The sequence below is a fragment of the Scyliorhinus canicula genome, chromosome 9 (assembly GCF_902713615.1).
Source record: "Scyliorhinus canicula chromosome 9, sScyCan1.1, whole genome shotgun sequence".
Taxonomy (NCBI): domain Eukaryota; kingdom Metazoa; phylum Chordata; class Chondrichthyes; order Carcharhiniformes; family Scyliorhinidae; genus Scyliorhinus; species Scyliorhinus canicula.
In genome coordinates, this window is record NC_052154.1 from 60880631 (window position 1) to 60903221 (window position 22591).

Consider the following 22591-nt stretch of genomic DNA (forward strand, 5'->3'; position numbering starts at 1 on the left):
GAGTGTAAAAGTTGGAGCGGTTTTATTACTTTACTTAGACTGGATTAAGTATAGTTAATACTATCCTCTTTTCAAAGACCTGAAGGAGACCTGTCTGTGTGTGTCTTTGACAGTCACAGCACTTAAATGGTTAAACTCTATGCAAATGGGCAAACAAGTCCTTTAAACGAAACCTGCTGTGTCCAACGAGGAGTGGGCAAAGAGGGAAGCCATTCTGCCTCTCCTCACTTGATCATAACATTTAGCTATTTAGTTGGGTTTGCTGCATGGTTAGACCACTTTCACATCTGGAAAGCCTGAGCAGAACAAACGTGATGCTTTCTCTGCACAGGACAGGCTAATTTCTCAGATGAGTCCTAAAACTCGTGTATGCCTCTCATTAATGTACGTAAAAGGGACCAAGGTTTGTTCAAATAGGCTGGTTTCAGGCCATCTCGAGACACTTTCTGGATCTTAAATATGGACCTTGTCGCACTTATTTACACCGAAAAGACACAATTTTTACTTTCTGGTCATTTAGAGAGCTGTTTTTCCCAGAGAGATAAGTGTATGGCATGATCCTGTGCTATTTCTGTTGCGCAATTTAATACTTTAAAGAGAAGTGTTTGGCCTGTCATCATCTATATCCAGCATTGTGCATATGATTGTTGTTTCTGTTCATATGTTGACTGTTGAAATAGACTTTATTGTTTAGCATACAAAACATAGATAAAGCAGCCACATATGACAACAACATATTCAACTAAATATAATACAACAATATACTGTGAAATGTTCTTTTTTTTTGCACAACAATGGATATTATTTATCTTGGATGTACTCTACATGTTCACAAACAAAATTATCTTGTAGCACTTTGCAATTTATGGATGCTACAACATGTTCCTGCAAATGATGGCAGTATTTAAGGAATTGGGAGTTGGCTGACCAATGTCTTTATGCAGGCTAACATTGGCCAAGTCTGCAATATAAGAAAGATTTGCATTTTTATTGCACCTTTCATGACCTCAGGACATCCTAAAGCATTTTGCAGCCAGGGAACTACTTTTGAAGTTCAGTCACTGTTGTAATATAAGAAACATGCAGTCAATTTGAACACAACACACTTCCTCAAACAGCAAAGTGATAATGACCGGAAAATCTGTTTTGTGGTGATGTTTGAGAGGTCAATATTGGCTGACACCCGGAAATAACTCTTCTTCAAAACTGTTCTTCTTCAAAACAGTGTCATGGGAATTTCTTCCATCGACTTGAGAGGGCTAGACTTCAGCTGAAAGATGACCACCTCCAGCAGTGCTGCACTCCCTCCATACTGAACTGGAGGATCATTTTCGAGTTTTGTGCTCGAGTGAGAGTGGGTGCTGAACCTGGAGCCCTCTGAATCAGAGGAAGGAGAGTGCTACCATCTGAGCCACAGTTGACACAGATGTGTCATGGATTATTAATTCTTAATCTTAGAAAACGATATTCTCACTGATAGTCCTGGGAGCTACAGGCCCATGTCTCTGCTCTGTACATCATATAAATTCCTGGAGTGGCTCATTCTTTTGAGAATTAGCCATATTACAGACTCATCCCTCTCCCAAGAGCAGGCTGGTTTTAGGCCCCAGTACACTTGCTGTGAACAAGTCTTTGCTATCAACCACAAACATTGAGGCTGGTTTTCATCGCAAGCTCAAGACTGGAGCCGCTTTCATAGATCTTTCCTCAGCCTGTTTGGAAAAGTGGACTGATTCTCAAACAGACCCTGCTGCTCCCAAGTGCCAAACCACTCCAGCTGCTGTGGACATCGCTGAGCAACAGAAGGATGAAGGTCTACCTATGAGACAGGGTCCGCACTTCAGAAATGCTCAATAACAAAATCTACAAGCTTGCTGGCACAAGCTGGGTGAAAAGTCTTTTGTGCTTCTGCCATTGCTCTGGTCTTCTCTACAGCTAAGTGCTGTACGCCAGTATGGACTTCAAATGGGTGCACAAACTCATTGACACACAACGTCACTCAATAACGAGGATACATTCTGAGATCAACTTCAGTTCAGTGGTTCTCACTCCTCTCATATATCACCCCTCCCTCTATTCGACAGGACGCAGCATCATGCAGAAAAATAACTTGTAACAGCAACAACTTGGACCTTCCCATCCACAGAGACCTTCATTACTCCCCAACTCATCACACTGCTCTGGGAAACCCCCACCCCCAGACTTGAATTCCAGCTCCATAGCACTGATGAAACCGGGAGGAAAGCTTAGACAGAAAATACACAAACTCCCAAATAAACACATTGGCCGGAATCTTCCAGCCTTTCTCTCTGGTCCTGCTGATGATGAACCCCATCACTGGTACAATGAACAGGAAACCCATGTGACCGTAGCAGGACCAGATCTCGCTGTTGGCCAATGGCGGGCCACAATTGCTGCCACGAAACAAGCCGTGGAAGGGGATGGGTTGCTGAATATCCCATCCATTGGCTGGAAATTCCTGGCCACACCATGGCGGATTCCACCGTGACACATGTGACAAATCATTCAAACGTCCACTGACTTCGGCAGGACCAGACAATCTACCAGCAGGAAAAGCCAAAAGGTTTGGGGCCATTATCTCTGATCAAACATCTCAATAACCAGGTTTCAATCTCCCCCGTAGTATGTGGACAACCCTCAATAGAATATTGACTGGACATGGCCAACATAGCCACCTGATGTACAAATGGCACCTCAAATCCCCACCTGACTGCGACTACAGTAAACCTGACCAAACCATGGAAATGAAATGAAATGAAAATCACTTATTGTCACAAGTAGGCTTCAAATGAAGTTACTGTGAAAAGCCCCTAGTTGCCACATTCCGGCGCCTGTTCAGGGAGGCTGGTACAGGAATTGAACCATGCTGCTGGCCTGCCTTTGTCTGCTTTCAAAGCCAGCCCTGTGCTAAACCAGCCCCTCAGCACATGATAACATCTAGACACAGCTCAAGTTTGAAGGTGACATCTGGATTTTACACTGGCTCTCCAGTGGACCATTAGACTGGTTAGCGAACCGGACACTAAAATTGTGACGAGCATCTGCTCCTTAAAGCCACATGAAATAATTCAGACTGATGATTGTTGTTCAGCTAGTGGACAATACTACAACAGAGTGCATTTCTTTCTCCTTCTTTCATGAAGTTGCAGTTTAAGCGGTATGACATTGATGAAATGTGGTATAATGTGTTGTCCAATGGCAGGGTACAGGTTCATGTGTGACTCTCTTATTCCCTCTTGCTTGTCGTGAGTTCCCTATCAATGCCATGAAGCCATGAGATGGTGCTGAATGGATTAGATATTACCTCACAGAAAGGGAATATCAAAGACCCATATCTCTCTGAGCACCCTTGTCAGAGAGCTTAAACCTGATCATCAACCTGCGTTCCTCCTTGATTTGGGTGCATGGAGCAGGGATACAAAAAAACACAGGAAAAAGAGAGCTTTTTTATTCCTAAATAAGAACTAATATGTTGGTTCAATGGGCAAAATAGATGTGATAGTTAAAAGCTTTGAATGTTTCCTGCAATACTGCGCTAATAAAAAAATGACAATAAGCAGATTAAATAGACAAAAACACAAGCAAGCAGCTCATGACAATACCACATTATTCGTATCAACAACAACTCATAAAGCAACTTTAAAGTAACAGAATATCCCAAGGCACTTCACAGACACATTATGAAGCAAAATATGACACCGAGCCATTTATGGAGAGATTAGATAAATGACCAAATGTTGATTAAAGGTAAAGAATGCCTTAAAGGTCTAAAGTTGGAAAACGAGGTAGAGAGCTAAAGAAAAGCATAAAACTTTAAGCTCTTGTCAAGCGATTTTACTTTTAATATTGACTCCTCTGTGACTGGTGCAGTAACTCGAACACTACCTCTATTTATTAGGATACTTCTAAGAATATCCTGTTTGGTCTGTCACGCAATGAATAAACAAGCTAGTTTTTCTTTCACAGAAACAGATGTGCCCGGTTTTTCTAACTTCACATTCCTTTCTGGAAATCAGAGATAAGTCCAAGGTCATCATTTTATAATTGCGCTGGGAATTAATTTACGTCCATCAACCATCACTCTGCTGGCACACAGGATTCTTACATGTTTATTGTCCCAGCCGCATAACTGCTTGGAGATGGCTTTACAGCTGAACAACTTTCGGCCAGATTCCCTAGCCAGTTAAAATGAGAGAAATGATGTAGGTATTAACTGTACATACAATGGTAAAAGCAGGGGGCACTGTTTTCCATAGTGAGTGTCCCGAATTGGGAGTTGGAAATGCATCTCTTAGACTCAAGCGACAGGACTTGTTAGCAATCTCGGTTAAGGGAATCTCCTTTTCACTGGCTGCAACATCCTTCAGTTTTGCTTTTACCTGTTAAAAATAAAGAATTTAGTTAGCAACATAAAGTTTCTGAAGCAAAATACCACAGATGCTGGAAATCTGAAAGGCCATTTAAACCTGAGTAATTGTCGATCTTGTGCAAAAATCAGCTTCTGACATTTTGGTCAACAACATCTTTAAATTTTCATTTATCTTATGTATAAGTTGAAGCTAGTTTTTGAGGGGTAGTAGAACAATGTGTTTTTTCTTTTTTTGGTGTATAATGCCACACCAAAATAGCATAAACACAAGTTACTACTGGTAATTATAATTTGCTGATGTTATAGTCAATACAATTGGATTACCTACACTTGAAGCACAATATCCTCTGGTACGAGGCTACATAACATGTCGTATAATGCTATTTGAGGAGTTTGCAGATGGACATAGATAGGTTGTGAACGGGCAAAAATCTGACAGATGGAGTATAATGTGGGGAAATGTGAAGTTGTTCACTTCAGCAGGAATAATAAAAAAGCAGCATGTTTCTTTAATGGAGAACTACGATAGAATTCAGAGGTGCAGAGGGATCTAGGTGTTCTCGTGCATGAGTCAGTATCCAGGTACTAAAGAAGGCTAATGGAATGCTGCCCTTTATTACGGTACAGTGGCACAATGGTTAGCACTGCTGCCTCACGCCAGGGACCCGGGTTCAATTCCACCCTTAGGCGACTGTCTGTGTGGCTTTTGCATGTTCTCCCTGTGTCTGCATGGGTTTCCTCTGGGTGCTCCGGTTTCCTCCCACAGCCCATAGATGTGGAGGTTAGGTGGATTGGCCATGCTAAATTGCCCCTTCGAGTCCAAAAGGTTAGCTGGGGTTACGGGGATAGGGTGGGATCATGGGCCTATCTAGGGTGCTCTTTTGGAGGTACGGGTGCAGAGTCAATGGGCCAAATGGCCTCCCCTTGCAGTGTCGGGATTCTATGAGATTACGAGAGGAATTGAACGTAAAAGTAAGGCTGTTATGCTTCAGTTATACAGGAGCATTGGTGAGGCCACATCTCTAATGTTGTGTTCAGTTTTGTTTTCCTTATTTAAGAAAGGATGTAAACATGTGAGTGACGGTTCAAATGAGGTTTACTAGATTGTTAGCTGTAATGAGCAGGTTGTCTTTAGAGGAAAGGTTGGACAGACTGGGCTTGTTTCCACTGAAATTTAGAAGAGTGAGGGTGAATTGATTGAAGTATAAGAATGGTCTTGACCAGATAGCGGTGGAAAGGATGTTTCCTCCTGTGAGGGGCACTGTTTTCAAATTAGTGGTCACCCTGATAAGACAGAGATGAGGAGAATATTTTTCTCTCAAAGGGCTTTGGAACTCTCTGCCTCCGAAGGCGGTGGAAGCAGGGTCACTGAATATTTTTAAGGCAGAGGTAGATGGATTCTTGTTAGGCAAGGGAATCAAAGGTTATCAGGAGGCAGATGGAAATGCAGAACTTGAAACTCAAACAGGTCAGCCATGATCTTATTGAATGGCGGAGCAGACTCAATTTTGATTTGATTTATTGTCACATGCATTAGTATACAGTGGAAAGTATTGTTTCTTGCATGCTGTACAAACAATGCATACCGTACATAAGGAAGGAAGGAGAGACTGCAGATTAGAGGAAAGATCAACTTAATACAAGGTAGGTCCATTCAAAAGTCTGATGGCAGTCGGGAAGAAGCTGTTCTTGAGTCGGTTGGTACGTGACCTCAAACTTTGGTATATTTTTCCTGATGGAAGAAGGTGGAAGAGAGTATGTCCGTGGTGCGTGGGATCCTTAATTATGCTGGCTGCCTTTCTGAGGCAGCGGGAATTATAGATAGAGTCAATGGATGGGAGGCTGGTTTGCGTGATGGACTGGGCTACATTCACAACCTTTTGTAGTTTCCTGCGGTCTTGGGCAGAGCAGGAACCATACCAAGCTGTGATACAACCAGAAAGAATGCTTTCTATGGTGCATCTATAGATGTTGGTGAGGGTCGTAGCTGACATGCCAAATTTCCTTAGTCTTCTGAGAAAGTAGAGTCGTTGGTGGGCTTTCTTATCTATAGTGTCGGCATGGGGGAACCAAGACAGGCTGTTGGTGATCTGTACACCTAAAATCTTGAAGCTCCCGACCCTTTCTACCTCGTTCCCATTGATGTAGACAGGGGCATGTTCTCCACTACGCTTCCTGAAGTCAATGATAATCTCCTTAGTTTTATTGACATTGAGGGAGATATTATTGTCATCGCACCAGTTCACCAGATTCTCTATCTCATTCCTATACTCTGTCTCGTCATTGTTTGAAATCCGCCTCACTACGGTGGTGTCATCAGCAAATTTGAAAATTGAGTTGGAGGGGAATTTGGCCACACAGTCATAGGTTTATAAGGAGTATAGTAGGGGGCTGAGGACACAGCCTTGTGGGGCACCGGTGTTGAGGATGATCATGGAGGAGATGTTGTTGCCTATCTTTACTGATTGTGGCCTGTGGGTTAGAAAGTTCAGGATCCAGTTGGAGGAGCTTGGAGATGAGTTTCATAGGAATGATGGTGTTGAAGGCTGAGCTGTAGTCGATAAATAGGAGTCTGACATAGGTGTCTTTGTTATCTAGGTGTTCCAGGGTAGAGTGCAGGGCCATGGAGATGGCGTCTGCTGTGGACCTGTTGCAGCGGTAGGCGAACTGTAGTGGATCAAGGCAATCCGGGAGGCTGGAGTTATTCGTGCCATGACTAACCTTTCAAAGCACTTCATGATGATGGATGTCAGAGCCACTGGACGATAGTCATTAAGACACGCTGCTTGGTTTATTTTGGTACAGGGATGATGGTCGTCTTCTTGAAGCAGATAGGGACCTCAGGTTGGTGTAAAGAGAGGTTGAATCGAGGGGTCAAATGGTCTACTTCTGTTCCTATTTTGTATGTTTGTTAATACCGCAGTTATAAATCCATTCAAGAGTGAGACACCAGCAAAATGCAACACCAGTGTTACCAGGATTATGTAAAGAAAAAAGTCTTCTCATCTGGGACATGTCCCGACCACACATTAACGATGATGTTGTCGCTGAATTTAGGTCCCAAAACACTGAGTTTGCAATGATTCCTGATGATCTAACAAACCTTGGTCAACCGGATTTCACTCTCAAAAAGTCCTCAGGATCCACAGAATCCCTACAATGCAGAAGAGGGCCATTCAGCCCATCAAATCTGCACAGACATTCCGAAAGAGCACTCTACCTGGGGCCACACCCCTGGACAATGCCAGTAACCCTGCGCATTGGTCATGGCCAATCCACATAACCTACACATCTTTTGTCCAATTTAGCAATTTAGCATGGCCTAAAAATTTGGTTTTAAAAAACGGTACTTTTACACAAGTATTTACGGTTTTTTAAAAAAATATAGTCAGGTACAATCTGTGGAGAGAAAAACAGTTACCATTTCAGGTCTGTGACCTTCCATCAGATTAGTTATCCTTTTGACGTTGATGCTGAGTAAAACCCTTGTCTACTTGTCCCCAAAAATGCAACCTTACCCCAGCTTTTTAAAAATTAATTCATGGGATGTGGTGTCACTGACTGCGTCAGCATTTATTGCTGTGTGACTTGCTAGGCCATTTCAGAGGAAGGGGAGGATGGAATTGTTCACAGTTAGTGCTGTCAATGCTGGAACCTTGGGTGCAAACCCAAGGGCTGGTTTAGCTCAGTGGGCTAGACAACTGGTTTGTGATGCAGAACAAGGACAGCAGCGTGGATTCAGTTCCCGTACCAGCTGGGAATTCTGAATTCTCCCTCTTGAGTACCCGAACAGGTGCCGGACTGTGTCGACTAGAGGCTTTTCACAGTAACCTCATTGCAGTGTTAATGTAAGCCTACTTGTGACAATAAAGATGATTATTATTAAACCGAGGTTACTGGTGGTAGAAGGCCACAGTGAGATGTGAGAGGGTGAGGGTCCGGGTGTGACCCGAGCAGTTATCATCAGGGGGGTCGTCCATGGGGATAAGAATTGTCACATAAGAATTGGATCTGGGGATTGGACAGGATCAGGGTGGGCTTGGATACTGTGACAAATGTGGGCTCAGAGGGGAGGGAAAGCATTTGTAGAGCATGACTGCTGGGTCTAGGGTGATGAGGGAGTTCAAGGATAACTGATGGGAGGGCAAGGGCAACATTGGGTGGGTCGATGGTGATGGAACGTAGCGGGTGGGTAACGAGAGTTGGGTAAAAGTTGTTGGACACTCTCCACCCTGAGGCACAGGCATTTCAAAACATCAATGCCCTAAATATCCAATTGAAAAACCTCTAGATGGGAGGGTCATTGGGTGGACAGAGCTGAAGGTCGACTCAACTGGACAACTGAAGGAAACCCTGTCAGGACCTGTCTTGACAAGGCAAAGGTCTCGCTATGGTGTCCAGAGGTCAGTGAAGGGAAGGGGACTAATCTGAGTGCGAGACTTTGCACACATGGCTCACATGAGCTTTGGCAAAGAGCGATGCCTCCGTGTGCAGGTATAATTTCGGGTGACAAAGATCCAACGTAATAATAATAACCTTTTATTGTCACAAGTAGGCTTATATTAACACTGCAATAAAGTTACTGTGAAAAGACCCTCGTCGCCACATTCCAGTGCCTGTTCAGGTACACAGAGGCAGAGTTCAGAATTCTCAGCTGGTACGGGAATGGAACCCATGTTGCTGGCCTTGTTCTGTATCACAAACCAGCTGTCTAGTCCATGCATGGGCCCCTTGGAAAGGGTGAAGGGGGGAAGCGCAAGGGAGTGTGGATTGCCAATAAGACCAGCAGCAAAGAAGACCTCCATGAAGTGACATTATTCTTATATATACAAAGGTGCTAAAACTAATACACAAATTGGCCACCAGTGCTAACTGAATACTTCTTAGCTTTTCTTACTCCGGTTTAGCACAGGGTTAAATCGCTGGCTTTGAAAGCAGACCAAGGCAGGCCAGCTGCACGGTTCAATTCCCGTACCAGCCTCCCCAGACAGGCGCCGGAATGTGGCGACTAGGGGCTTTTCACAGTGACTTCATTTGAAGCCTACTCGTGACAATAAGCGATTTTCATTTAATTTCATTTCATGTTAAGGTGCTTCCATCAGCAGAGTTCGAGGCAGCCTGCTGACTACTATACACTCTAGCCTACGCTGACTTTGGTGGGGGTACTCTGGAGACCCAAAACCTGAAGGACCCCGCTTTCTTTGTCTGTCCTGCTGTGGGGCAGGTGTACCCTCAACAATCGCAGAGGCTGGAGCTGATGAGATCACAGGCAGACCGGATTCAGATTTCATGGAAACCCTTTGAATGTCTTTGGTGGAAGCTGCAGGGATGCCAGCCTGATGGTTCTCCCTCCCTTGGCTGACTGAGGTCCACTCCTTGACTCCTTGGTAGAAAGGGCCTCTGGAGGGGGTTGAGGTGATTGGTCCCATCTCATCTGGCTACTGCACAAGCTTACCCATGACTAGAGTGATGGCGTGCAGGCCAAAGTTCACATCCGGCAGAAACTCTGCATTCTGCTGGATCAGGGTCTCCATGGCGATTGGTATCCTCCCCATGGAAACCTCCATGCACTCACATGCTGGGTTCACGGCATCATCGAGCATGCAGACCCAATCCTCCACCTCCTGCCACTCGGTTGAGGATCACTGACACCTCTCCCTGATGTTCCCCTGTGTTTCTTTGATAGTTCAGCATCTTTTCCATGGCTGCTCCCAGAGGCTCATCATCTGACTCTGACTTCTCCAAGTTGCAGAGGCTCGGTTCTCACTGCCTCTGCCCGCTGGAGACACATGTCTGTGAGGTGACCACTGGAGTGTGAACCCAAGCCTAACCTAGATATAACATCCACTGGGGTGTGTGTCGCTGGGCTGGTAGAAAGTGCAGGTAAACACTGAGACAACTCTACAGATAGATAGATGAATTATGATCTGGTGCAGGAGAAAGTTACATGCTACTAATTCTATGGTAATAAGTGATCTCCTGACACCCCAAATCCTGTCCAACATGTACATGGCACAAATGAGGATTTGAGGGAAGACTGTCATTTTCCTGGATAAATGTAGCTCCAAAAGCAATCAGGAAGTTGAACACCGTCCAGGTCAAAGCAGCTGACTTGACTGACAACCCATTCAGCACCCTCAAGGTTCAGTCCCTCCACCACCAATGAGAGTGGCAGCTGTGTGAAAGATGGATGTCTGCTAGCCCCCTGGCTACTGTGGCAACCCCATCCAGACCCGCGAGCCCCAGCAGCTAAAGGGACAAGGGCAACTGAGGCATGGGAACAGCAGCATCTATAAGCTGCCCTCTACTCCAACAGCACCTTCCTGCTCGCCCCACCGCAATGCCTTCACTATGGCTGGGTCAGCAACCCGAAGCTGCCTGCTAACCAGCAGACCACATGGACTACAGTGGGACAACGAAGCAGCAACCCCGCACCTTCTGAAGGGCTTTTAGCGATGGGCAGCACAGATGCTGGCCTTGCCATTGATGTCCACATCCCACTACCGATGCAGAAGAATGGTGAGTTTAGAAATGAGAAGGTTTGCATTGCCTGCGGGTGTGGATTAAATCATTCATCCATTTCCCGCACTGCAAGATGGTCCTCCTCTGTACCCCTCCAGCACCCACACCCTGGCAACCTCCTCCCAGGTCAGTGTGGTGAGTCGGGTGGGCCTCCTGCTCTCAGTCTTGGTCACGAGGACATCCCTCGTGATCTCCATGGCCTGGAGGAGAGTCTCCAAAGAGGCATCGCTGAACCGTGGGGCCGCTACCTTCTCAGTACCCTGAAGTTCTGTTGCACTGATTCATCAATTGTACAGGTGCCTTTTAAATATGGCACCATAAGGCGTGCAACGTTCTGTCCTCCCCACCATGAGATGCGTGACTATTATGCACATACATAAATAATGAGGCAGCTGTGTGCACCATCTACAAGATACATTGCAAGAACTCGCCAAGGTTCCTTAGGCTGCACCTTCCAAACCCACGACCGCTACCATCTAGAAGGACAAGAGCAGCAGATACCTGGGAACCTCACCATCTGGAGGTTCCCCTCCAAGCCACTCACCACCCTGACTTGGAAATATATCATCGTTGCTTCGCTGGGTCAAAATCCTGGAACTCCCTCCCTTACACCATGATGGGTGTACCTACATCTCAGGGACTGCAGCGGTTCAAGAAGACAGCTCACCACCACCTTCTGAAGGGCAACTAGGGATGGGCAATAAATGCTGGCGTAACCAGCGACGCCCACATCCCGTAAATGAATTTTTAAAAAGGAAGTGCATGGTTTCTCGTAACAACCCTCCTTGCTCTTCGACGGAAAGACTCCGGTTCCTGCTCCCACCAGGGAAGCTAAAGCGGGAAGGGAAAATTCCAGCCTACATGTAAATAAGATGTTCACAGCATCACTCTTTTCCTGACTGTCACAGAGAACACAATGTGGTTGCAATTCCGAGAATGAAGCCTCAATCTGAAGGCACAAGGAAACTAAATGCTGGGGAGCAGATGAATATGTGATAATATGTAGCGAATAGGTGAATAGTACCGAGGTGTTTACAAGGAAGTTAGATAAATTCATGAGCAAGGAAAATAAAAAGCTTACGCCGATAGGTATAGGGTGGGGGAGGCCTTACATGGAGCATTGACGCTGGTAGCAGTTTTGCCAGCTAAGTGGACTGTTTCTGCACTACACATTCTATATGATTCTACGTAATGGATAGTGACATTCTTCAGCAGCCATACGCTTAATTGCACGGGTCTTTAGGTTGAAAGGTTTAGTGGCCCCAATAAATACTAACTCTTGATTAAAAGTATAAGGAGTTGAGGGTAGTCAGCAGAAAAGCTTCTAGATGCTCATTTATGTTTAATGTAAAACGGAACAAGAACAGTGTGCTGCAACAGTATATTTCTAGAAGATACTGATCAGAGGAAGTGTATGCTAGCTCTCCAACTGCAGGAAATGTTAACTAGTACCTAACACCCACTGCTTCATAACAACACTTCCTAACGTGCTTTCCCTTAACACTTTGAGCTCAAAATATCTTGGCCATTACTTAGCAAAACATAATGTTAATAGATTATAATTATATTAATATGTTGGAACTAAAGACAAACTACTTAGATAATTATTCTAAAAATAATTGGCAGTTTTAAAAATAATTTTTAACTGGTTTACTGCTGCTGGCAGTAATAGAGAATTGTTGGTTCAATTGTTCAGTCCACCCTTCCCTGCATGGCTTCATTTTTGTTAACTATTTGCATGACAAATACTAATGCTGCATCAGTTCTCGTAACACCCTGTCTAGACCAATGTGGACAATTAGTTGGTTAACTCAGGACTTGAATCCCCAAGAATTGGATCACATTGTTGGACAAATCCTAGCAAGTTAGTGTTGTGTTACTGGAGCTGCGCTGGAATATGGGTTCACCAAACCAGTTTCTGTCAAGTGAGCTTCTGATCCCAGCCACACCATCCTTGGGGTGGTTCACACAAACAGATAAAGGGACAGACAGAAGAGTCACCCAGGCCATTCTCAGACTTGGGCACGGGTCAGGTGTTTGTGGTGAATGTAACTCTGCAATTCACACTGTGATATATATATGAGACCGTACGATTGTAAGCGCAGTTGCATTGCCCGACCACTAGGGGGAGAAGCTCTGGGAATGCTTAGGAGTTTGTACAGGGCTCCACCCTTGGCTCTGCCCACGGCTCCTCCCCCTGGACTGCTGTATAAATATCAATGCCCAGAGCCAGCCGACCAGTTCATCGAGAGTTCAACGTGTAACAGGCTGGCTCTGTAGTAAGTAGATTAAAACCACTGTTCATATCTTAAAGCACGTGTCTAGTGAATTGATGGTCTCATCAGTGTTGACCTCAGACATAAAATGATCTGTAATGTATGGGCCATGCTGAAGTGGGGATTTTAATTTAAGAGCTAACAACATGAATTAAATTATTTCTCATACTTTAGCTCAATTAGCCACTGCTTGTTGATAAACCATGCTAATTTGCTAAAATATAGACACGCAGAAGTTACCAAGCGGAAAGCTCACAAAGTAGCATCTACATGAAACCAGTCAAATGACCCACCTTTTCATTGGAACATATTGGAAAATAGGAACGAGAATGGAGCATTTAGCCCCTTCAGCCTGTCCATTTGATCTAGCATCAATTGACATTTGCAGAAGAAGGGGACCCAAACTTCATGCCACCATTTCTATGCAGAAGATTTTCCTAATCCCTCTCCTGAAAGGTCTGACTCTATGCACCTTAGTTGGAGGCTCTCCAATCATCAGAAATCAGGTAGCTGGAGAGAAACTATTTGTCTCCACTTAATACCTTGAAAACTTCAATCTAATCACCTCTTAGCGTTCTAAATCCCAAGGAGTATAATAAAGCCCTCATAATCTCTCCTCTGAGTTCAATCTTTGGAGACCAGGGGCGGAATTCTTCCCTAACTGGCGGGGCGGGCTGTACCGGCGCTGAGGAGTGACAGGAACCACTCTGGCGTGGTGAGGAATCCTCTGTACCTTCAGGGGCTAGACCGGCACCGAAGGGCTTGGCGCCGCACCAACCGGTGCCGAAGGGCCTCCTTCAGCCGGCGCTTGTTGGCGCATGCGCGGGAGCACCAGCGTGTTTTGGCGCAACCCAGTGCATGCGCAGGGGGGTTCTTCTCCACGCCGGCCGTGGCGGACCGTTACACTGGCTGGCGCCGGAGAGAAAGAGTGCCCCCACGTCACAGGCCCGCCCGCGGATCAGTGGGCCCTGATCGCAAGCCAGGCCACCGTGGGGGAACCCCCGGGGACAGATCCCCCAGTTCCCCCCCCCCCCCCCCCCCCGAGGACTCCGCAGGCCGCCCGCAGAGCCAGGTCCCGCCAGTAAGGACCTGGTGCAATGTACACTGGAGGGACCGGCTGAAAAACGGGTGGCCACTCGGCCCATCACGGGCCGGAGAATCGCCGGGGGGGGGGCACTGCCAACGTCCCCCGACCGGAGCGGCGCGATTCCCGCCCCTGCCGAAAAACCGGCGCTGGAGAATCCGGCAGCCAGCGTTGGAGTGGCAGATCGGGATTCACGCCGTCCCCTGGCGATTCTCCGGCCCGGCGCGGGGGGGGGGGTCGAAGAATCCCGCTCCAGGCATTGTTTGGTAAATCTATGCTGAAGTCCCTCCAAGGCCGGTATATCCTTCCTAAAGTGTGGAGCCCAGAATTTCTCACGACATTCAAAGTGTGGTAACCAGAGCCTTGCATTGCTGAAGCAAGGCTTCTTATCCCCTTGCATTCTAGCTTTAAAGGCTAGCATTCCATAGTCTTTTGATCATTTTCTGTAACTCGTTGTGACATTTTAATGATCTATGTTGCTGGACCTCCAAATCCCTTTGGTGCTCCACTGTTTCTGTTTTTTCACAATTCAGAAAGTACCCCGTTCTATCCTTTTTAGGTCCAAAGTAGGTCCACTGAAATCAAGTTGCTGCAGTTTTGCCCATCCACTCCATCAATATTTCTGTAGTTTGATGATTGTATCTGCATTGTGAGTGATGTTGCCTATCTTTGTGCCATTGACAAACTGAAATATGTGGCATTCCATTCCATTATCGAAATCTTTAATAAATACAATGAATAGTTCAGACCCTTGCAAGACACCACTAGTCACGTCTTACTAATTAGATTATCTACCTCTTATCCCACTTTCTGTCTCCAGGAGGTGTATCTCAAGCATGCATGTTGGCATTCATCTGCTCTGCAGTGTTGCACACTGGCCGAGGTGTAGGCATCACAACCTGAGAGGCCATGTATCATCCAGGTAATGTTGGTCTTTTGCTGTGCCCACTACTTTGGCTGAATTTGCATACCACGTCTCATAGGATGTGCCTTACGCAGTCAGCAGAGATCTATGGAAGCCAGGAATGATGTATGTGGCTCTCCCGTTAAAAATTAAACATTGGCCAGAATAGATGGTACGCTAGTTCTTTCAAAGAGCTGTTGCTGCACAGTTATGGGTTCCTCATGCATCAGATGCCTTATCTGTATGTATGCTACAACATACAATCTGATCAGCATGTATAGCGTTTGAAGTCTGACATTGTGTCACTCTCAGCATTGTGGTCCTGCTTTGCATATGGTCAATTTGGCAGCATGGGCCTATATTTTCAGTCATTGGTATTCATGGGACCAGGCTGTGAATGACGTATTACCATGTTTTTCTGCACTATGATGGTGCCCATGGTTATTATGGTGATGGTTTCAACCATATGAATACGACTGAGTCCAACTCATTGATGTTTATTGTCTCCCCTGTGGAGGATGGGCAGTCCCTTGAGTAACTGTGGAGTCAATGTGCAAGATTCTTTAGCTGGAATATGTCACCAGGAACTGGCTGGTGGCAGTGGTATCGGGGGACCTTAGGACAATCTATTTAGGACTCAGACTTGTTTGGCGATGATTCCCTCCTGCAGAGAGTCAGCCCTGGCTGGCTACATGCTCATGTCTTCCAGCCGCTCTGCCTTTGGCAACCTTCGCATCTTCATCCATTTCGGAATCTTCCGAATAATCCTCCCCATCTTTCTCTTCCCATTCACCTGAAGAAGGAGCCGTGCTCCGAAAGCTCGTGTTTGAAACAAACCTGTTGGACTTTAACCTGGTGTTGTAAGACTTCTTACTGTGCTCACCCCAGTCCAACGCCGGCATCTCCACATCATCTTTCTCTTCGTCCAAGGTTGGAGCACTGTCCATGAAGTTATTGCTGTCAATTGGTAAATGTCTGCTGCGCAATGTTGTGCAGCAGGCAGCACACCAGGACCACTTTTTGATATCCTTGCTTGGGGTGGATTGCAAAGTGATAAAGCAATTGAAGCATATCTTTAAAATGTTAATTGCCTGCTCAATGGTACTCTTAGTGATGGTATACCTGCTGCTGTAGTTCCCCTCTGCTTCCGTTTGTGGGCTCCTAAAGTGTTCAAGAAATAGGTCAAGTTCAGGCCTGCTCTTACCAGGTTTACTTTGCATATTTTGGGGTGCACATTCCTAGGCTACCAAAATCTGCCGAGAGTGGGGGGAACAATGGCCAGCATGTGAAACATTCCCATCACCGCAAAAACAGGAAGTGCAATTTTGGGGGTGGGACTTCAGGCAGTTCCACCATTTTCTCTGTTGTGGTGAAAATCTGGGCCTCGGTCTATCAAGTTATTAAGCCAGACATAAGCTGGCCTTGGTTTAACGTTTCATCGGAAAGGCTCTGACACTACAATGTTCCTTTAGTAATACTAATCTACATCATGTTAGTATTCTGTCTTAGTCTTAAGAATCTTAGTGGTAAGCATTTTGAACAGCAATTACTTAGACTGAATTACATAGAGCATACATCCTGGAAATAGGCCATTGGTCCAACTAGTCTGCGCTGATATTTATATTCCACACAAGTTTGCTTCCAGCTCCATCTACCCAATCTGATTCTTTCATCATATCTTTAGGTTTCTTTTTCCTTCATGTACTTCTCCAGTATCTGTTTGAAAGTGTTAAACTACTTGCCTCAGCCCCTTTCTGTGGTACTTCATTTCACATCCTAACCCACCCCGAGTTAAGAATTTCTCCCAATTTTCCTATTTGATTTATTAGTAATCATCTCGCTGTTATCAATGTGGTTTTTTACAAGTTTCTCCAATGCTATTTGCTGGATATTTCTATTTCAATAGTCCTTCCCCTGACACCAGAGTCAGTTCAGAAGGATACCATTTGCTGTCAGCCATTTTATCTTTATTTCAAATCTGGGCCATTTGGTTTAAACCCACAAATACATTTTGGTATTATCCATGCAAGGTGGACTTAGAGTCAGGATTTAGGCCTGATGCTCTGTGTTTTCCCTCCCCTCATCAAATGTACCATAAGTTATTAGTTATCGGTTACCAGTCAGCACCCCATGAGGAAACGAGCCACTGGTTTTACAGTAATGTTCAATCCCCTTACCCTTCAACTGGGCTCTGGATTCCAATTTTGAACAGAGCACATTTACAATGTCATTGGGGAGAACACTTCCTGACTGTAACGTTGGCTGGTGAGCTCGCCCAGTCAGGCAGCACAGACAGGCAGAAGATTGTTCTTTGGGAAAGTGAATGAGGAGAGCAACAACACACACATGACACTCGAAACTTGTTTACAGGACTGCTGCAATTTGAAATGATGGGAATGTGTATTTGTCATTAAAAGTGAAAACTTTTACAGCATTCAGTTTATCCCCTCTGTTTCATAACCAGTATACTAGTGGGAGGGATCTTACCAGTTTTCTCTATCCCCTACCCCACCTCACTACACTGCCACAGAAAATATTGACTTCTTGCTTTGGAATTTATTTAGAGACCTAAATAACTCACTCGAGCGCCTATTTTTCATGTGTTAATCTTGATGGTGTGTTAATCATGTGTTCAGCTATGGTAACATCAATCTGAACTAACCTTGCCCTCACATGATAGTCACATATATGGCCTTGCCATTCAGAATTGTTGGATGATGATCAGGAAACATGACTAACTTTTCCCTCTGTAACTGAACAGTGCCAAAGTCTACTATTATATCTTACATCCACTGTTCCACTGAGTGTTACACTGAGAACAGCATTGGACATGCCTAGAATCATACGAACAAACGAATTAGCAACAGGTGTAGGCCATTCAGTCCTTCAAGCCTGCTCAATCATTCAATAAGATTGTGGCCTCAACACTACTATCCCACCTACACCCAATAACTTTTGATTTCCTTGTTAGTCAGGAATTTATCTAACTCTGCCTTAAAAAATATTCGATGACCCTGCCTTTACCACTTTCTGGGGAAGGGAGTTCCACAGAGTTATGACCCTCTGAGAAAACAAATTATCCTCATCTCTATCTTAAATGGGAGACTCTGGCTGGATTCTCTGGTCACCGAAATTGCGTTCGGCGATCAGCCAGAATCATAGGGCGCAATTCTCCGCGGTCACGAAAATTCGGAGAATAGCGGGCGGCGTAAATATTTACGGACACGCTGGTCCGACGCCCTCCCGCTATTCTCCCCCCCCCCCCCCCACGCCCGCCTCCCGACACGAATCGCTGCCCGCCGTTTTTTTACGGCGAGCAGCTATTCACCCCTTGGCCGATGGGCCGAATTCCAAGGCCTTTACGGCCGTTTTTATGAACGTAAAACACACCTTGTCTGACCGTTCGTAAAAAAGGCCGTAAAGTCCCGATCTGGGAAACCATGGCACCGATTGGCACGGCAGTACCACGGCCGTGCCAAGGGTGCCATGGCCCACGATCGGTGCCCACCGATCGCGGGCAGCGGGTACTTACCCCGCGCACTCTTTCTCCCTCCGCCGCCCCGATGGATCCATCCGCGGATAATGCGCGGGTTTCATGCACAAGCGCGATGACGTCATCCGCGCATACGCGGGTTGGAGTCGTCTAATCCGCGCATGCGCGGCTGACATCATCTGACGCGTCAGCTGTCGCTAACTCTGGCTAGCGGGCTTAACGACATTCGTTAAGCCCGCGATGCCGGAGTTCACGGCCGTGCGATACTAGCCCCGACCGGGGAGCTGAATCGGTTCCCGGTCGGGGGGGGGGGGCGGAGGCTGGCGTCAAACGCGCCCGTTTTTGACGCCAGCTTCCCGAGTTTTCGTGACTCGGGAGAATCGCGCCCACAGTTCCCAACCAAATCGCGGGTGGCTCCGCCCCCTCCAAAGCGGCATATTCAGAAGGTACGCCACACGGCGTATTGACGGCCTCAGGACATTGCCTGAGGCTCGCCCCCCCCATGCTCCGCCCCCGACCGTCCATGTTCCCGGCGGCGTCGGTCACATGTGGTCTCATCCAGCGCGGCCACAGTCGGGGGAGGGCTGTTTCGCAGGCAGGGCAGACTTTATCAGGGGCTGGGGGCACTGGGATGGGGGTGGGGTCCGGGGTGCCCTAGCCGGCCAAAGGGGGGGAGACGATTTCGCGGGCTGGGTCCACGAGCGGCTGACGTAATGTAGCACGGCGTGGCCAGTGCGAAAGGACACAGATAGTGTCCTTTCTTAAATAAGGAGACCAAAACTGTACGCAGTCAAAGCCCTTTGCAGCAAAACATCTCTACTTTTATATTCCATTCCCCTCACGGTTAACAATAACGTTCCATTTGCTGTACCTGCAAAATAACTGTTTGTGATTTGTGCACCAGGACTGACAGACCTCTCCATACCTCAGATTTCTGCAATCTCTCTCACTTAAATAATGCACTGCTTTTCTGCTCTTCCTTTCACGGAAGACAAGCTCACATTTTCCCACCTTGTACTCCACCTGCCAAATTTTGTATCCACTCTCTTAACCTATCTATATCCTTTTGCAACCCCCTGTGTCTTCTCCACAACTTACTTTCCCCTTCTCATCAGCAAATTAAGAAACTATACATTCATATAAATTGTAAATAGTTGAGGCCCCAGCACTGATTCTCGTGGTGATCCTTCATTAACATCTTGTCAACCTGAAAATGACCCATTAGTACCTATTCTCTGCTTCCTGTTAGCTATTCAAAACTCTATCCATGCTAATATGTTACCCCCTGCACCATGAGCCCCTCTTTTGTGTCATAATCTTCGATGCAGCGCCTTGTCAAATGCCTTCTGGAAATTGAAGTGCACCACAACCACAGGTTCCCCTTTATCTATGCTGTGAGTTATTTCCTCAAAGAACTCGGCACAACATTGAGGGTCGAAGGGCCTGTTCTGTGCTGTACTGTTCTATGTTCTAACTCTAATAAATTTGTCAAAACAGGATTTTCCTTTCACAAAACCATGCCTACTCTGCCTGATTGCCTTGAGATTTTCTCAGTGTCCCGCTGTACCCACCTCAATAATAGATTCCAGCATTTTCCCTATGACAGATGTTGCACTAACTGGCCTGCACCTTGCTGCTTTCTGTGTCTCTCCTTTCTTTAATACCTGTTTTCTAATCTAATCGGACCTTTCCAGCATTCGGGGAGCAGCCATTTTCTTTAAGACCTCAGGATGAAGTCCATCAGGACCTAGGCACCAGTCAATTTTTAGTTCTAATAATTTTCTCAGCACCCTTTCCCTGGTGATTATAATCAGGCATAACACTTGCTTGATCCTTACGGTCAACTTCCTATTCTCTTAACCAACTATTAGAGGAACTTGGGGGAGGTGTATTTTCATTGCCACCTAAGTGGCTGTTTAGTAAACTACAGCATTTGTAACACTCCATCTTACACCAGCTTCTGTGATGTGCCAGGAAAACAGTAATGACTCTGAAATATCAGGGAAATCCAAGAAATTGGAATATTGTTTGCTGGTTATATATTTTTTAAACTGTGGGAAAATGTAACTTGAATAGGGCAGGTGCAGCTTGGCTGTGTCAATGATACCATTGCCTTTGATATGTTGACCAGCTGAGCAACACTATAAAGGCATGTTTACCAAAGGCAAGTTGATACAATGGGGGATAGAACATGAGGAGATTTGACTAAAGTGTTAAAGGTCAAAGGAAGGGACAAGGTGTGAGGAGAGACTCATTAGGTGAGTGTACTTTGTATTTACACTTTAAAGGCCAGAATGAACAAATGAAGGTATTTAAGTTTGACCTCTGGTGAAAATGGTGATGCTGGTCGAAAATCTGTCGAAACTGTTGAAACGGGAATCTTGGCGGCAAGATCTCTATTTCTGATTTTGTCCACCCCTCGCCAGTGACATAACGGGCAGGAACCTCATTTCCATAAATGATCATTTAATTAAAGGGTTTTCCCAGCGTATGTTTCCCCCACGTTCAGAATTACCCCCTCACTAGCGTGTCATCACGTTGGCAAGGTTTACAACTACTTTTGCAAAATGTGAACCAGGCGAAGGGAAGAGACGTGCAGGTAAGTCTCACCCCCGGGGGGGGGGGAGAGGGACCTAGCCGGTCAATACCCTGGCACTGCCCCAGAGGGCAGCCTCTGGCGAGATTCCTAGGGGGAGGGGTGTTCCCTTTATCCGTGAAATAGAGATCCCCTTATCCATGGTGGGGTGGGGGGGGGGGGGGGGGGGGCAGAGGTGTTTTTGTTTATTGCAGTTAAAAAGCATGCTTTGATCCCTGTAGAGCCAGCACCCGGCTCCATTAGGCCTCACCCTGCCAGTGTGATGGCATCAGACATGCCTGCAGCATTTCCTTACTCAAAGTGTTCCATTATCTGCCGAGAAATGCCGGCTGAGGAGCTGCACACCGTTTTTCTCACCAGAACCAGCACTTAGAACAAGAAATTAGAAAATTTTGCCCGTGAGCTGAGATGAGGGATCTAAATGGAAAACTATATATAAGGACATGATTAAGGGTATGCTTAGGAAGGTGCTATTTAGACCTCGGTGAGTCGCAGGAATAGCTGTGTAACTCCCAGTAAGCAGTGTCTGTGAAGAAAGCCTGTTTTGAAAAGCCAGCTGTTTGTTCTATCTCAGAAGCAAGCCCAAAGAGATATAACTGCCTGGTGTGGTAACTGTTACTGTATCCTTACAGTTTTGAAAATCTATAAGGTGTTATGGAACCCTTCTGGAGAGTTAGCTGTAAATGTAGTGAAGTAAAGATTGTTTAGAACGATGCAAAATTGGTTATACTTTGTTTTTTTATTAATTTAGAGTACCCAATTATGTTTTTCCAATTAAGGGGCAATTTAGCGTGACCAATCCACCTACCCTGCACATCTTTGGGTTGTGGGGGTGAGGCCTACGCAGACACGGGGAGAATGTGAGTGACACTTTGCGTGGCCATTGCCTCAGGCAAGTGTATTTCTAATTTACTTTATTGTTGTTTATTTTAACGCTCAATAAACATTAATTTTACTCAAAATCATCACAAAATGTTTGGGACATGTCCTTCTCTCGATTTCAAAGCTTTCCTCACATTGTAATAAATTGCAAAAATACAGTTGTAGGCAGTCGACTAATTTCCCTTAAGCATTCACCAGCAGCCATGTGCGTAACAGATGTCTTCTGTGAATCCTTTTTATTTATGCTAAGTTCTCCCTTGTGGTTTGGAGGTGGTTTGTAATGCCTAGCTGCTTGGACTACTACATAGAACCACAGTGCAGGAAGTCACTGAACCCATCGAGTCTGCACATATCCTCTGAAAGAGCACCCTTCCTAGTCCCAACTCCTGCTCTACCCCTGTGACCCCACCTAACCTGAACATCTCTGGACACTAAGGGATCATT

At 45.9% G+C, this 22591-nt stretch overlaps 1 protein-coding gene across 4 annotated transcripts in view; it reads right to left on the reverse strand.

The window, feature by feature from the left end:
* Positions 1 to 664: 664 nt before the first annotated feature.
* dpep2 (dipeptidase 2) overlaps positions 665 to 22591 on the reverse strand; it is an 82984-nt gene continuing 61057 nt past the window's right edge. For all 4 annotated transcript variants that reach the window (XM_038806754.1, XM_038806751.1, XM_038806753.1 and 1 more), the window contains one exon: positions 665 to 4400. In XM_038806754.1, coding sequence (XP_038662682.1) covers positions 4197 to 4400 — 204 coding nt within the window. In that variant the 3' untranslated portion in view covers positions 665 to 4196. The remainder of the gene's footprint in view (positions 4401 to 22591) is intronic.